General features: G+C 43.5%; 1 protein-coding gene across 1 annotated transcript in view; it reads left to right on the top strand.

Annotated features, from left to right (window-relative positions):
• The window catches only part of LOC142476069 (uncharacterized), a 166,995-nt gene that overhangs the window by 94,835 nt on the left and 54,188 nt on the right, over nt 1-17,972 (top strand). Inside the window, exons 14-18 of the mRNA XM_075581639.1 lie at nt 851-979; nt 10,365-10,481; nt 12,620-12,718; nt 15,966-16,166; nt 16,817-16,915. Coding sequence (XP_075437754.1) covers nt 851-979; nt 10,365-10,481; nt 12,620-12,718; nt 15,966-16,166; nt 16,817-16,915 — 645 coding nt within the window. The remainder of the gene's footprint in view (nt 1-850; nt 980-10,364; nt 10,482-12,619; nt 12,719-15,965; nt 16,167-16,816; nt 16,916-17,972) is intronic.

Consider the following 17,972-nt stretch of genomic DNA (forward strand, 5'->3'; position numbering starts at 1 on the left):
CTTATAGAGACAGTCCTTACATCTAAACAAAAAATACAATCTTCTGAATTGCAATCATTTTTTGTGCCACATGCAACTACTGAATTATAGTACATGTATGAAGTAATGACAAAGCCATCCATGGCCCACAATTCTGCATTTAGGAACGTTTAGCTCTTTTGGATTATTTGATTAGGTGTTGCAATACATACATATCATTCATATGTACAGTCATTTCTGCATCTTCATTATGTGGGATCATACTGCCCAATTAAATGTTACAAGCATGGGAAAAGTGAATTTCAAATGACGTTAAGATTGTTTACTGATCATTTTATCTTTCTGAACATTACTCTTATAGTGTTTTTAAGTTTACATCTGTATCTGTTATATCTAAACTATTATTTCTTGGACTTGCCAACTCTACACCGCCTTCATTATCCCCCCCTATGTAGTGTAGCCTGGGCAATACACAATTACATTAAATATAAAGAAGGAAACATCTATGTTATACTAAACTAAATGACCACAGTAGCTAAGAGGTGCTGTGCCATAAGATACAGTATATTACAGCCTATTCACTTCAATAGATAGAAAGGTGTTTACTGGCGCCAGGTGGTCTTATGGCATGGCTATGCTTAGTAAATATGGCCCCAAATCTGTCCCAAGCAACTTATGGTTTTCCATTTAAATCCCTGAGACAGGCAGCAACCAACCAATGAGCTATTCATATTAAATGAGGTGCATTCCCCTTGTTTGCCAATTCATTCCTTAAACCTGACGGGGCTGGCGATTCCCAATGGAGAGGTTTCGGAATCGTTGAATAGGAGACTATAATCCTTTTACTGTCATGACGTTGTGTGTATTTCAGGATGGCGAGACCCCATTGCATTTGGCAGCGGCAGCCAAGAAAGACATGGTCCACTCTGGAGAAGAGGATGTTAAAATCATTAGAACCCTGATAGAATATGATGGTGATTTCTCATGCACCACAAAACTGGTAATAACCACACATGTGCACTGTGACTTTTGTTATTATTTTGCGTGTATCAGACAATGAAGGATTCAAAATCAGCAAGATTTCTTATCACTCTTGTATCTCCGATTTCACATTTTTTAATATTCCCATTTAAAAACCAACAAACTAGAGGCAACATTTTTCGAACTCCAACGAATTTGTACATTTTCAAAAATGCCAAAAATATATATACTCTGCAAATTCAAGGAAATAATTTGCCTATCTCTATTCGCTATAGACAGGGCTACTGGGTACTGGAGCAATGGGATAGTAGTGCTGGTGTGCTTTACAGAACGAATGTCAGTACCTCAGGGTTTTGAGGCAGGGTGGCGTAAAGAAAGGGGAAGATCAGGGCTTCATCTTCTCTTAGAAGAAGGGGTCCCGGGTTGCTGGTCCAGGGTCCCTGCCATGTTACAGTGGCTACCCAAGTGGAGGCTTATACCGGAGCTGGACTAGGGCGATCTCTTTAGCTTATGTGAAAGCAAGTGCCTATTCCCTTAGGATCTTTTCAGGGTCAATCCACCTAGGTTGGTCCTTAGGACCGCAGACCTGTCTATACTACGCGGGAAACTTAGGGGCCTATGCTAGTAGCCTTCATAACCCAATTATCAAGGCTTTTTAGCTGTTACCGTCTAAAAATGCCTACAGTGATTGAATAAGCCCTCGATAAGTGGGTTGAATCGCCATTTTTTTCTGCCGTCAAAAACAAATCGCCAAGTGAGTGGCGATACGCCATATATCACCAGTTTTGAAACTCGTGCAATTGTAGTATCCTCAAAAAGGTTATCGAGGCTCTAGAATGGCGATTTCCTCCCAAAATCCTCTTGCCAAAAAAGTTGGCGTGGACCTGCTAAGAAGCTTAAGAGGCGGCGGCAAGAGAGGACATAGAAAACTATCATTACCATAGCGGTTCCCACCCCGGAGCTACTGCCACCTTTATCCACCCACTCTGCCCCCAATAAACAGGCTATTGCAGTTGAACCCCTTAATTGCCTTAGCGGCTACCCTCTAAGGTAATGAAGCTGTTTTAATATACATTTTAAAACAAGTGTACGTGAGCAGGGGGTCTCCAAAGCAGAACCGAGTTGATTTGAGGTCTGGGGACCCCCTGCTTCCCGAGATACAGGACACGTACACTACAGGCCCCGTTATGTGGTGCCGGTATCTCCTCTGCATTTAAATGTCTTGAGTCACATGACCATGGGATTTAAATGCATAGCAGATACCGGCACAGCGAGTTAGTTTATGAAGTCTACTAGCATAGGCCCCTTACTCTTTCAACCATTTGGGTCTCATCAGTGTGAGGCTGGTTATATACTGGCTTTGCAACGTGAAGCTGGGATAGGTTTCAACCACACATTCTATAAGTTATGTATATGCTTTTATATGTTTCCTATACAAATTTAATACGTTTTTGCCTTTTTTTTTTTTAAGTCTGCTGCTCTTGTTTCTATTTTTAGCTAATTCTGGTGGTATCATAATTACTGTTAACATAATTACAAACATAGTAGAAAAGAATAATAAAATAACAAATTCAACTTTTGTTTTGAGGATTGATAAACGGTAAAAAAAAAACCTCCAAAGTATTTAGGTTTATGTTTTCCCTTTCTGCTGGTGCACTGAATTCAAGCATATCAGCTACTTTGTGTTTATCTGTTTGAATAGTGATGATACCAACAAAACAAACAGCAAATACAATTCACAAATGTTTCTTACAATAGACCAACAGTTTTATGACCACAAGACACCCACCAAAGCATTGGTTTACCAAGAAAACCCCCTTAAAAACATAGCCGCCCGACCCCCATTAAACAACATGGCTTCAAGATATTTACACCTGCCTGATTAAAAGCGAAAAAGAGAGAAACTCCAAACACCTACATTAAAGTATGAATCAGTGATTCCCAACAGCTAGGAAATCCCTAGGAGTTTGAGGGGTGTCTCCAATGGGGTTTCCCCCAAAAAATATGTAACGAAGGATCCCAGGCAGTATAGTGGGGTTCCTGAGCCCATGGTAAGGCCCAAACTGCACCTTAGCAGTATAGCGCTCCCCACAGTGACAAAGCATTGTGGGGTGTGACTTTGGAAGCTCGCCGAAGTGATTGACCACCACACCACCTATGCTATCTACACACAATGCAGCTGCAGTTTGTGGCCTTATTAAATGTGGGTTCCCCCCACAAGCTCAGGACACTACACTGCCTGGGATCGGTCACACCATTTTGGTTGCAATAGTCTGACGAGTAGACAATAACATTTTATTAATTAGGGGTTCACTGAACAAATATTTTCCAGTAGGGGGTACACAAGGTAAAAAAAAAGTTTGGTAACCACTGCTATTAACCATGTCACTGCTAAATACTCTGGTCTTTGGAGAGTCAGCACCTTTAACTTGCCGTTAAAAAAATGCAATGTCATTTCTACGAGGCCCATTGTCTGTTAATGTTAACGGTATAAGAAAAATCTTTGGCAGACTTATGGTGTTTAAAATGCTTGTTGATTCTTTACAGGATTTGTGGTTAAAACAAGCGATCTAACCTCACATCCTCTCATTCCGTTCCTTTTGGACAGTACAAATGTCCCCACTAAGACCCAAATGTTTCAATTCCTTCTGTTTATTTTAAAACGCTGCGCTTTGTAAACTGTGTTCAGGATTTGGCTCCGGCATCAGTTTTCCCCAAAACAGTGTTAATACATAAAAGCTTTTGCCTTTCAAAACTGCCAAAAACCCGGGCTGTGGCTGAAAATATTGTTTAAAAGTATTGTGTTTTAAAAAATAAACTTAGGGCAAAGTGCCGACATGTTACCTTGCGAAACCACCATGAATACAAGGTAACATATTGCCCTGAGAAGTATTCAGTAAAGTCTTGAGTTATGTCAAAAGGAAGTTAACATACATCCAGGGCCATATTTAGTAAATGGTGCTATGCCATTAGATATCATGATCCCGATTCAGAGGTTAGATACAATGGCAATAATAGCAGCAGCGTTAAAATGTTAGCCCTGCGGCATTGCTATCTCTGGAATTAGGAGCCGAATTACAGTTACTGTAGGTATTACAGAGTTGTTAGCAGGTTGTCTTAAAATGTGATAATGACTTCTTAGATTAGGACAGGGGTGAGCAACTCCAGTCCTCAAGGGCCACCAACAGGTCAGGTGGTCAGGTGTTCAGGTTTTAAAGACTGAGCTACTGATTGAGCCACCTGTGCTGAAGTGGGGATATCATGAACACCTCCTCCTCCTCCTCTATCGATCTCTCTGTGGGGGTACCCCACGGCTCTGTCCCGGGACCTCTTCTCTTTTCTCTGTACACACTCTCTAGGTTACCTAATCACATCTCTTGGATTTAAATAGCCTCTCTATGCTAACGACGCACAAATGAACTTTTCTACCCCTGACCTTATACCTGCTGTACAGACTAAAGTTTCTGAATGTCTCTCTGCGATATCATCCTGGATGGCCCTCCGCCGACTTAAACTTAACATGGCAAAAACCGAGCTCCTCATACTTACTCCCAAACCTGGCCCTACTACCTCCTTCCACATTACTGTTGGAAGTACTATCATTCACCCAGTAACCTAAGCACGCTGCCTAGGGGTCACAGTCGACTCCTCTCTCACATTCAAAATGTATCTAAAACCTGTTGCTTTTTCCTCCGCAATATCACAAAGATACGTCCTTTCCTCTGTTGCTCGACTGCTAAAACTCTGACTCAGACCCTCATTCTCTCCCGTCTCGATTACTGTAACCTCCTGCTGTCCGGCCTTCCTGCCTCTCACCTTTCTCCCCTACAATCTATCCTAAACGCTACTGCCAGAATCACTCTATTCTTTCCTAAATCTGTCTCAGCATCTCCTCTCATGAAATCCCTCTCCTGGCTTCCTATCAAATCCCGCATCTCGCACTCAATTCTCCTCACTTTTAAAGCTTTACACTCTTCTGCCCCTCCCTACATGTCAGCCCTAATTTCTCGCTATGCACCAACCCGACTCTTGCGTTCTGCTCAAGGAAGCCTTCTCTTTACCCCCATTGTAGCTAAAGCCCTCTCCCACCTTAAACCTTTCTCACTGCCCCACACCTCTGGAATGCCCTTCTCCTCAATACCCAACTAGCACCCCCTCTATCCACCTTTAAGAGCCACCTTAAGACACACTTGCTTAAAGAAGCATATGAGTAGCACCATGGCTAATACTATACACATGATACATAAAGCTTGGCCCCCTGCAGACGCACCTACCAGAATGCCCCCCTACAGTTTGTACGTTTTCCCTACCTACCAATTAGATTGTAAGCTCTTCGGAGCAGGGACTCCTCTTCCGAAATGTTACATTTATGTCTGAAGCACTTAGTCCCATGATCTGTTATGTGTATTATTTGTTATTTATATGATTGTCACGTGTATTACTACTAGGAGGGATGAAACGTCGTGTTTATGGGCTGAAATAAATAGTTTTTTCTTATAAAATCCGAAGTTGCCCTGGATCTCTCTTCTTTTGCTCAACATTGGATGTCCCAGGCATATATCCCTGAACCAGGAGCACCGGTAGTATCATTTATTTATTCAATTTTGCATTGGTGTGCAGCTCTACATGTTTTTTTACATGTTTTTTTGCTATATAAATAAAGACATACATACATACATACATACATACATACATATGTAACCCTCTTTCCTGCTGACTAGACAGGCTACTGATGCTGTATATACCTGCTGGCTCACCGAGATCTGAGCCTCCGCTAACTGGGAGCCTGGGGCAACAATTGTAAATGGCAGCGCCTCCACTTGCCCAGGATCCCCTAGATGTGAGATTCCCCTGGACAAGAACAATAATAACAAACCACAAGTATATGTAACAGTTTACTATATATATATTTGTCTCATATATATATATATATATATATATATATATATATATATATATATATATATATATATATACACGTTGGGCCTAATAACACATATACATGAAATAACATTAGCGAACATACACACTTATATGGCAGTTATAAGCTTGAATGGCATATACACATATAAGAATGATATAGCTGTATACCAGTAGTTCAGAGTGCACCCACTGTGCAAGTGTCCCTTCCCCACCACCGTGTGCACCCCACACCGTGTCCAATGTACTGGACCAGTCCCTTGGTCACTTAACCTTTAGTGTCCCCAAGAAACCCACCCCCCAAGGCGGGATCAGCGCCTGTAGGTACCGGTGTTGGTGCACTTTATAATAATACCTGCCGGGCGCTCCAGCACCCGGTCGCTGATACTTCGAAAAGGATCCACTGATCCAGCGTCGTCTCTCACGAGTAGTTCCTCACTGTCAGGGAGGTCTCTCACGAGGCTTGACTCCGCAATGCAGTCTGATCCCAAACTACAGATCACCTTGTAGCTCAGGAAGATGCTGTGTCCCTGACTGCTACTATCAGTAAATGGTAAAGTCCCTATCTAGGGCTGTTCCCTGCAGTACCACCAGGTGACTCAGGGCCTGCGCTGTGGCCTAGGGGAATATTCTGGCCTATGCAGTGGGTCACTGACCCCCTGCACTACGCACCTCCTCTCCCCTTGCCTCCCAGCACCAACTGACACCAACTGCCTGTTTTCTCCAGCACGCGGAATGTTTCAGAATCAGAGAGCAGAGAGTACTGACAACCCCATTGGCTGCTGTGACCACCTGGTATCCCAACTCCCTGGGGCTCATGGGACTTGTAGTCCCACACAGAGCCTTCCTTGGTAATGGCCGCCGCTGGGGATGCTCCTATCTAAAATGGTCACCTCTCCTGTATCACTGTGCATGCGCAACTCTATCTGTAGGGGCCGCCGCAACTATCGCGCTACTGAGCATGCACGAATCGCGCATAACATGGCGGCGCCCTGAGCCAATACCTCCGGGAGTCTACGGCGCCGCGGCCACCCCGGCAGCTCCCACTAGCACCAGGGTAAGAAGGGGTGGTACCAGAGGACCTGACTACACATACATACATACATACATACTGGGCCTTGTGGATGGAGTTGCCCACCCCTGGATTAGCACCATTGGTACGCAGATTTTTAACATCTCGCATTCATAGTATGTTTAGTGCCCTGAATTTACCCTGTAACACAAAAATGCAGTACTGCCAATAGTTTGCTCATTGGAGCTGTTATGTGTATTTTAGGCTCTAGATTAGCCTAAATAATTTCCATAATGATGAGAGCTGTTACTTCTAGAGTACCTCATCATCAGGCATGCCAAATGCATTACCTCTAGCCCTAATCATTCTTTTCTTTCTTCTACGGGATCTTGGTCTATTCTCAGGGATAGAAAGGCAGCATCTGCGCATCAATAGAGCAGCAGCAACTGCAGCCAAAGCACCATTAAAATGTACCTTGCGAATGTTGAATTTTTACTGTGCAATCTGATTTCTAAATATTCATAATTAAGAAAAGGCGTTTGTAACGGGGATCCCCGTTTAAGAAAAACTGCCTCTAAATCTAGCAGGGAGCTGGTTGATTGCAGCCATGCAATTGATCAGACTCCACCTGACTAATTTGAACTCTAAAAAAGCCTCCTGGGGCAAAATGCCAGAAGATTTCCTTAGCAGCCACGGGTGCTGACCCAGGAGAGCAGAGAGGCCTTCCCCTACAGCAACAGAAACAGATAGACTTTCTTGTTGGACTGGTGTATGAGTACATGTTTTGGGTCAGCAACCAGCTTAGCTAGCCACCCAGTTAGGAAGAGCTGGAGTAAATATTTAGTCAGACTCCTGACTAGGAGTAGGTGTTGGTTTATTTTGTTTCTTTTTGTATGTTTTGCCTTGTTAAAGGAACAGGCTCAATAAAGCCAGGATTAAATTTCACCCCAATCGTTTTCCATTAAATGTGCCTCTGCACACATCTCTTACAGCGTTAAATTAAGAAAGTTCATTGATCCATCTCTAAATTGGACACTATATAGTAGAAACAAAAAGAATGGGTGAGCAGAAAAGAGGAGATAATAACTAAAAGTGCAAAAATAAATCAATTTATGATAACATAAAATAACAAGTAGAAGACTTACAATAAAAAATAGGATCATGTGGATACAAGTACACCGAACAGCCAATTAACACAAACGGAAAGTCCGTGGTCCAGGCAGATTTCCCCTCTCCGGATCGCAGTTGGCATGTGCTGAGGGGAAGTCCTAAACCGGCATACACGCGTGGTGATTCCTGCACTCGTGTAGGCACTGTTGGGCGTAATGCGTGATCACGTAACTGCCCAGCATGCAATGGCTCTCCTACGCGTTTCGTGTCACGTGGGAAACCTCCTGACGAAGTGTCCAACTTGACATGAAACGCGTAGGAGAGCCATTGCATGCTGGGCAATTACGTGACGACGCAATAAGCCCAACAGTGCCTACACGAGTGCAGGAATCACCACACGTGTATGCCGGTTTAGGACTTCCCCTCAGCACATGCCAACTGCGATCCGGAGAGGGGGATTCTGCCTGGACCACGGACTTTCCGTTTGTGTTAATTGCCTGTTCGGTGTACTTGGATCCACACGATCCTATTTTTTATTGTAAGTCTTCTACTTGTTATTTTATGTTATCATAAATTGATTTATTTTTGCACTTTTAGTGATTATCTCCTCTTTTCTGCGCCCCCATTCTTTTTGTTTTTATATGTGTGAGTGTTCTCAAGCCCGGCTGATCACGGGAGACGGGGAGCAGCACTGAAAAGGGATTGCAAAAGGAGACTTGTGACGGCCAGCGCGCACTTAACCCTTTACACTATATAGTAGAAGACAGATCAATTTCACGTATGTACGCCCGAGTTGAGCTCGTTTAAATAAATTTAGTAATCGACACACACCTCCGCTCTGGGTTTCGAGTCGTTAAATTAACTAGCCCTACGCAAGCTGTCGTTAGCGCCTGGCCAACTCTTCTGTATACCGGGATCTTATTTGTGCAAGTCGCAACCTGACTATCCAATGAGTTTGCGCTTTTACTCCACTGTTGTCACCCGACCCTAAATTCGTCCCCCTTGAGTCTCATTCACTTGTGTTTCCCACAGAGTTTTGCAGTCTCTGGGGTTTAGTTTCATCTCTTGCCAGAGAATCAAAGCGACATGCTGTGAACTTGTTGCCAGGGGAAGAGGAATCCCCCTGTGATTAAAAGTGCAGTCTCGGCAAAAAAAACAAAAATGAACTGGGTTCAGTTTTAATAGTTGATGCCTATAAAATAGTATTCTAAATCAGCCTTTGACATTTGAAAGATAAAGTGCAGTCAGAGTCTTGTTTATCCTGTCTTCTCTGCCCCAATGATCATGATACTCAGATTTATTACCACCCTTCCCTATGAGAAGACCCACTGGGTCGTCAAAAGAAGGTAACTAAATACGCAATCAGAAATTAGAGAGATAAATAAGTGTTTACGAAGATTTCCATGGGAACCTCCACAGAGAATTAAAAAAATTAAATATTGCTACTCGTTAAAAATGTGATTGGCATTTGTTAACTTGGACTTTTGTGTTGTCCTTAATTTTTGGTTGGTTAGGGAGGGGTTCATGCCTGAAAAAAGGACATCTACAGGGCTGTGTACAGTACAGGGCTACAGACTATGCTTGTCTCCTGCGCACTACCTACAACTGTCTCCTTTCCACCCCTTTCACCTCTATTGGTTTCTCTGGCTTTAAACCCCTTTCCCTCACTGCAAACCCCTTTCCCTCACTGCCCCTTACCTGTGAAGCTTACTCACACATCGCATCCACCCAGTACCTTCTCTCCCCACTTTTAAGTCAAACCTTAAAACTCCCCTCTTAAATGAACCACCCCAATAGCTTGGCTTCATGGCTACTGTCCACTCCTACCAGCCATTGTGGCCAAGCACTGCCATCTACTGCACTTGTTCCCAACATACCACTTAGATTGTAAGCTCTCCAGGTCAGGGATTTCCTTTCTGATCTTATTTGTTGCACTTATTGTACTATAATTACCTGTACTGTTTTGTCTCTCTTGTAAAATGCTAAGTACAGCTGCGGGCGCTATATAGATAAAGATATACGTATGTAGCCAACGTTATTTCACCTGCTGGTGGCTCTTGTGCGCTTTTGCGATTGAAAACAAGCTTCTCCCCCTGGTGCGTTGTCTGTCCCACTGCCGGGCGCCAGCAGTTGCAATAACGTTGGCTACATGTGTGGGGGAAAAAAGAGAGAAGTTATTCGAATCTCGATATTGAATTTTATGGAAGGTATAGTACTTTGCCGTTCATGACGTCTTGATTGGTTTTATAGCACAGTGTTTATACATGGTATAAACTTGTAAAGGAACGTTGAAATCCATTCTCTTATTTTATGGGCATATAATATCTTCAGTTTTATTGTGCTTTCACTCTCTATATTGCAGACATTTGAGACCCCATTTCATTACTGCGCCCGAGTGGGAAATGAAGATGTTCTACTGGAAATAATTAGACAGATAGGTTCCAACAGGATGCAGCCGGCCGTGAACAAGCAAGCAAAGGTGTGTATTGCGTGCTATTGTCTTCTGTAATTAATATCCGGGCGTCAATTGAACACACACAATTACATTTGTGATGCCTAGTACAGATGAAGCAAGATGGACTGTTCTCGGTGCCACGGTGGCGAGCAGCGGTGGCCTGGTGGCCATGCCGATGGCGGCCCTTGGAAACAGTAAGTGGCCCAGGAGGATGCATGCCTCTGAGTGGGACCCCTGCAGCGTAAATACTTCCAAACCGTCAGCCAGCCAGCGACCAGGCTGGAAGAGCTGCACGGAGGGACAGGAAGCAGTCTCTCTGCGTGTCTCCCCAGAGCGGCTGAGAAGGTTGGAGGCAGTGAGAAGCCGTCTCAAATGATTTTAATGTTCTGTCCAACACCCCTTGATGATGTAGACCAGGGGTTTGCAAAGTTTTTTCTCTGCGGCCCTCTGCCTGCTCTTCCCCCCATCCCCCCTCTCCTATACCTTTTGTCTGGCGTTTCTGACATCATGATGTCGTGTGACGTTGCGACATCCTGTGACCCGCTTTGTCATTTGATGCCGTGTTGCAATGGAAACGCTTCGCCAGAAGCCGCCGGAGAGAAGGTAAGGGATATACAGAGGCCTTACGCACTCCCCCGGCATTTAATTTAAATGTTGTGGGAAGAGTGTGGGGTCTCTGTATGCGCCGCCCCCCCCTCCCTGAAAATGTCACCCCCCCCCCAGTTTGCGTACCCATGATGTAGACGACCGAATATGGTCCTATAGTATTCACCCCTCATAATGTAGATATCCATATTTGGGAATCTACATCATCAAGGTAAAGAACAGACACGGAGACTGGTTCTGACTGCTTCACTGCTCCTTATCATCTCGGGGAGACACAGAGAGAGACTGCGTCGGTCTGCACAACTCTTATAGACTGTCTGGCCCGGGAGGAATAAAGCTGCAGGGGTCCCATTCAGAAGCAGAGGCCCCCACAGCATTAATCCTCCCCGGCCGCAAAATGTACTGTTTTTGGTGCTGTGGATGCACTGCGGATTTCCGCATCTTGGTCTGCGGCACCAAAAAACTGTACATTTTGCTACCTCTCTACCTAGCTTAACAAAGTAAGTGTGTAAAAATTCTCTCTACATAACTTAGCAAAATGACTGCATATTTCAAATGTTATTTTCCTCCTTTTAAAAAGAAAACAGGTTTCCTAATCCAAACGGGTGCTTGATATAGTACATGTAATCTTGCTGAAAGTCAGCTCCCTATGAGACTGTGGACCAGATTCAATATACTCCAGAGCTACAGCATCGGCAAAACGTTTGGTCCAAATCGTGTTAAGGAATTGAAATATGAAAATGCACCATCTTTCCTAATAACTGGGTGGCCTAATTTGCAGTTAGCCAAGGCTGGCATGTCCACGTGGATGCTGGACCCTTGGTTAAACGTGTGGCGACTGCCCATTGGTTGATAGGGCTACTGGGCAGTTGCTGATTGGTTGGGGGAAATTGAAATGCTAACAATAAATTAGAAGATAACATCACTGCCAGCTGGGCCCCCGGACAGAAAATCATCAAAATAATGCAGTAAAAAAACGTACAAATTCGTCTCATATTTTATTGCTGATTCAAAAAAACTACGTAGATAAAAATCTCACAATGAAAACAGAATAATGAACAACCCCAGGGTAAATATTTATCAAAATAAATACTACCCTCAAACTGTCAATTCAATAAATTTAAACAAGTCTGGTTGATCGGCAATAATCGAAAAACTGCCTCAATATCAACCTTTGCCATTAATGCGGTGGTTTCCAACCTTTGTTTTTTGGTTAAGGAACCCCAAGTGAAATTCTGAGGAACCCCAACCATCTCCAATAGCAACTCTGTGATCAGATGCATTGTAAATTCATCAACTGGTCAGGTTTTCTGGATATCCCTGCCTCAGCGCGGGTGGTTCAATCAGTGGCTGAGCCACCGTGCTGAGGCAGGGATATCCAGAAAACCTGACCTGTTGGTGGCCCTTAAGGACTGGAGTTGGCCTTCCCTGGTATAGAGCATGCAAGACCTCACATATCTACACTTCACTTGCCACTTAAGATAATCCACAAATATTCCAACCAGATTACAATGAAAGTGCAGATCGTGTGGCTGAAACCAGTTTTCTTTCCTTAGAACGGGTGGTCTCCACTTTTAACGGCAGCAGAACAAGGTCACACTGGGGTCGTAAAAATCCTGTTACAAAACCACGCACGTGTTGATGTATTTGATGAGGTAAGATGGACTTTATAATCTATACTGCTGCTCATATATAATGTACTGGGTACGATTTATTAACAGACGGTTTCATCAAAATGGAAAAAGCACATGCTTTGTAATGTACAGTATGTTTGCTTTTGGGTGAAACATTCTGGATGTTAATCATTTATACTTATACTGCTAATAAATCTTTTGAAACAAAATAGACCAATTATATATGTATATGTATACTGCTAAAAATTAGTTTTTTTTAACAAAATAGACAGATATACTTTTACTGCTAATAGTTTTTTTTACAAAATAGACCAATAATATATATGCATATTGCCAATACTGTAAATAGTTTTTTTTTACAAAATAGACAGATAATTTATACTTATACTGCTAATAAATAGTTTTTTTCTTACAAAATAGACCGATAATATATATGTATACTGCTAATCAATAGTTTTTTTTTTTTTAACAAAAAAGACAGATAATTAATATTTATACTGCTAATAAATGGTTTTCTACAAAAAAAGACTGATACTGATGTAAGATTTAGGACCTTTTTTTCATTTTTCTGTTTAATTAATAAAAATGGCAAAGAGTAAAAGGGAATGTTTTAACGATATTTTTTGATAACTAATAATTCCTTAACGTAATACGAACTGTGTAACACATCAGTGTGACATTTAATATGAAGATAAATGTTGAAGTGTCAAATTATATTGATTAATTCTCCTCACTTCCATAACTCTAGAGCTGCTTCTAATGAAACTGTTAAATTCAGGGAGGGAATTCAAATTATATTGCCCAAAATATATGCAAGAAACATACACAATCCTGCAGGTTTACATTAGAAAGGCAGTGCAAGCGGCACGTACAAAAATACATCTTGTTTTTAATATACAGTATGCAGCCTTGGATTACCTTTATTGAAAATGAATTACCTAAACAAGGGGTGATCAACTCCAGTCCTCAAGCCCCCCAACAGGTCAGATTTTCAGGATATCCCTGCTTCAGTACAGATGGCTCAATCAGAAGACCAGTTAAAGACTGAGGGACCTATTCCAGTAGTTTCGACCTTGTGTTTTATGCTTTTAGTTCTTTGGTCCCACATCAGCAGAACTCCGGTAAATGATACCAAAAACCGCCGGTATATTTTGTATTGGGCCGGCTTCCCATCACCCCGGAACTCTCCCGTTTCAGGGCATGGCCTCTCGCTCTTGCACTATCCCATCGTACTCGCCACAAACCAGGACCGGACCGTGGGGCTGAGGTGGGGTTATATAATCACCGACCTGAGACCACGTAGTCGGATCCGGAGTGCGCAGTTCATAGTCATACATAGCAGGGTCAGGTTTGGAGAAGGCAGCATCGTCGTTATTCAAGCAGGAGTTCGGCAACGGGTAGACAGGAGCTCCCCGCTTCAGCGTAGGAGCGTGAGCGACCTCTGTGCGAGGAGCGGCCTCGGCCCATGATGCCGGTGTCTGTAGGAGGAGAAAGCAGGTTGGCCGAGGAACACCGCAGGGCAGCGCTGGGGAAAACCAGCGCTTCAGCACAGGAGTCCAAAACAGGCATCTGCGTGGAGAGTAGCAGCAGACCTCAGGAAATGAAAGGTACCTCTGCTACAGGAGAATGCAGCAGGTACCAGGAACCAGTGCTGGCAAACCAACGCTTCAGCACAGGAGTCCAAAACAGGCCTCTGCATGGAGTGTAGCAGCAGACCTCAGGAAACGAAAGGTACCTCTGCTAGGGGAGAATACAGCAGGTACCAGGAACCAGTAAAAACAAAAAACAAAACTGTGCGCTACTACCTAACTACCTATAAAGTGTAAATGTATAAATATATACAGTGCAGTGACTATACCATCAATTTAGTGATAAAAAAATTTAAAAAAAAATTAAACCACAACTCCCACAGTGAGATAATTATACATTAAATAATAAGTGCCACATAACCGTGTTGGGGATAATGGCGTCTGCAGCTGTAAACGCAGGGGTGGCTCAGCACCCCACACACACTAAGAGAATGGAAACAAAAGAAAACAGCGCACAACGCCAAATAGTGAAGTAAATTCAACAATGTATTATAGAATTAAAAAGGGGGGATTAAACCCTGAAGAAGTAGTTAATTCTACGAAACTAGCTGGATGTAACATTCTATTGCCTTATATCTGCCTACATTGGCCTTTGTCTATGTATTGGCCTGTCCTGTTTTCATTTCATCCTGTGTGCTGTTTTGGACACTTGTGAGAGACTTTGTAAGACTGTTCAAACTTCCCTATTGAATCCACCACTGCTGTGTAGACAGTGACGTCACTACACAGCGTCCCGCGACGGAGCGGCACCGCGGCACGCTGAGGGCACCCCAGCAAGCTGCGTTTTAACCTCTGTGCAGAGGATACACCTGCCGAGGTACAGGAGCAGCTTCATATCGGCCAGGAAGCAGGAGCGATTTCACCGAGCCCCAGTACCAGCTGCTGAACCTGGCTGCATGAAGGGAAATCCCCTTGGGAGTGAAAGACTGACGTCCTGCCCCAGAATCAACTGAGCTGCATCAGCAGAGGGAAGCAAGCACCCGATTCTACAGTTAACAGCTGCCGAGTGGTAAACAGTGTGATACACACTACATGCCTTTTACCAACTTTTTTCATGTACGCAGATATATTACCCCCTTTTTAATTCTATAATACATTGTTGAATTTACTTCACTATTTGGCGTTGTGCGCTGTTTTCTTTTGTTACCAGGAACCAGTGCTGGCAAACCAACGCTTAAGCACAGGAGTCCAAAACAGGCCTCTGCTTGGAGAGTAGCAGCAGGCCTCAGGAAACACAGGAACACAGGCCTCTGCATGGAGAGTAGCAGCAAGCCTCTGGGAACACGAGAACACAGACCTCTGCATGGAGAGTAGCAGCAGGCCTCAGGAAACACAGGAACTAATAACAAAAACTAGAGAGGTAAATGCATGCACAAGGCAAGCCAAGCAGCTTGTGGCAGAACACAGTAACGTCCAGTGAAGGATTATGCTCGGCCCTGAGTCAGTGCTAAAGCCTAGTATATAAAGGGCAGTGAGCCAATCACAGGAGGGATGTGTGTGAGAATTCCTCCAATGACGGAACACCGGCTAGGGCAGAAGGATAGTTAGCACAGGTGCTTATAGATTGCCAGAGGGAGTAATTAGAAACTGCACAGTTCTGCAAGGCTATAACCAAAAGCAGAACCGGATTCCTTACATTTATATGGCTGTTTTATCTTAACCATCTGTTTTGTTTACAGCATGGCAAAGCAGCCTTGCACTTGGCTGCAGAGAATGGTCATGACCAGATTGCAGATATTTTGCTGTGGCACAAGGCATTCGTTAATGCTAAAACCAAGCTTGGTCTGACACCACTTCATCTTTGTGCTCAGAATGGGTTTAACCACCTTGTCAAATTACTGGTGGACACTCACCTTGCCAGTATTGATGCCATGTCCTTGGTAAGTAGCCATCCTTGTGACCAATGCAATGAAACACTTAATTGATGCAATTAAAAAGGAGTAACAATGTTCATACTAATTCTGCAGGTTTTGAGATGATATGCTTAGAAATATGTATCTTCCGTTGTGTATTGAACAGCATGACATGAAATGTAGTTACTTCCCATTAGATTCTTGTGGGATGACTGAATAGGAAGAGTTTGTATCAGCTCTTCCTCAAGAGTTCTGCAAAGTATTCCTGTCCTTTCAGAAGCATCAGATTAAGGTGTCTTCACAGCTATTTCTGAGCATGAACCTGAATTACCCTTTGGAGGTTGTTGGTATTAAGATTAGCACTATTATACAGAATAAACTATTCAAAAGCATCTTGTCCTTAGTCCAGGAGTTCTCACCTCCAGTCCTCAGGACCCCCCAACAGGTCAGGTTTTAAGGATATCCCAGCTTTAGCACAGGTGGCTCCATCAGAGGCTCAGTCTATGGAGCCACCTGTACTGAAGCAGGAACTGATTGATCCACCTGTGCTAAAGCTGAGATATCCTTAAAACCTGACCCGTTGGGGGGGCTTAAGAACCCCTACCTTAGTATATAGTGTACCACCATTGAAAGGGAGTGTTGGACATTCATGTTGTGTGTGTCTCTTTCTTCTCCAGACCAAGCGAACACCTCTTCATATGGCGGCCCTGAGCGGCCAGCTGGATGTGTGCAACAGCCTTTTAAATATGAAGGCGGATGTGAATGCAACAGACATTGTAAGTGGTGACCATGCTGCAGACACGCTCCACTCATCGATGCAGAACAATACGCGGCAAACCGAAGATTGCATCCATGCAGTGCAGCAGAAATGTGCCCAATCTATAGCCAAGTTTTGATATTGCCAGAGGTTCCAATACATCGTTTAGACTTTACATTTTGCTAGATCACGCTATTTGGACCAGGAAGTATTAAATGCTTAAAGCAAGTTCTAAGTCAAACTATTGATCAATAAACGAGGAAAGCAGGAGGCGAATATTTGGTACCTATTTACGATTATTCTAGAAGACTGAAATGAAAATGCTGATACAGTAGAGGCAACTCTTATTCTAACAAAAACCAGTGGCAATTCCCCAAAAAACCCAGGAAACACCCAGGTACATTCTGAATACATGCCTTAAACTTTCCTTAAACTAGCCCCAGGATTTCTGCATTGATTAATGGCCTATCAGATTAACAGCGGGGGTCCCTGGCAGTCCCATTCAAACTGAATTGGACTGCCAGGGATCCCTGCTGTGTTAATCCTATGGGTCGTTAGTCAATGCAGAAATGCCTTAAACGTGCCTCAAACTAGCCCAGAACATACCCAGCACATACCCAGCACATACCCAGAATGTAACCCGGCTAGTTTACGGCAAATGTTAGAATAAACGTTGCCTCTACTGTATATGTTTTCCAGTGGGTGCTACAGTGACCAGCGGCTGGTGATCCATTGTACAGTACTAGCTGCAGTCCACTTTTAATGTGTGATTAAAATCTTTACTTCTAATGGACCTATTCAATACGGACTTGGATAGGCGTTCAGAGATGAATCAATAAGCCCCAAAGACAGGGGTGGGCAACTCCTGTCCTCAAGGGACACCGACAGGCCAGGTTTACAAGATATCCCTGCTTCAGCACAGTCTTTGACTGAGCTACTGATTGGGCTAACTGTGCTGAAGCAGGGATATATTGAAGGACTGGAGTTGCCCACACCTGTGCTAAGAGGTGACTAGATATAACCCAAATGACGTTCTTCACGACTTTTGGGTTTTCTGTGATCCAGCTTCCCCAGCA

This window comes from Ascaphus truei, chromosome 2 (assembly GCF_040206685.1).
Source record: "Ascaphus truei isolate aAscTru1 chromosome 2, aAscTru1.hap1, whole genome shotgun sequence".
NCBI classification, from domain to species: Eukaryota; Metazoa; Chordata; class Amphibia; order Anura; family Ascaphidae; genus Ascaphus; species Ascaphus truei.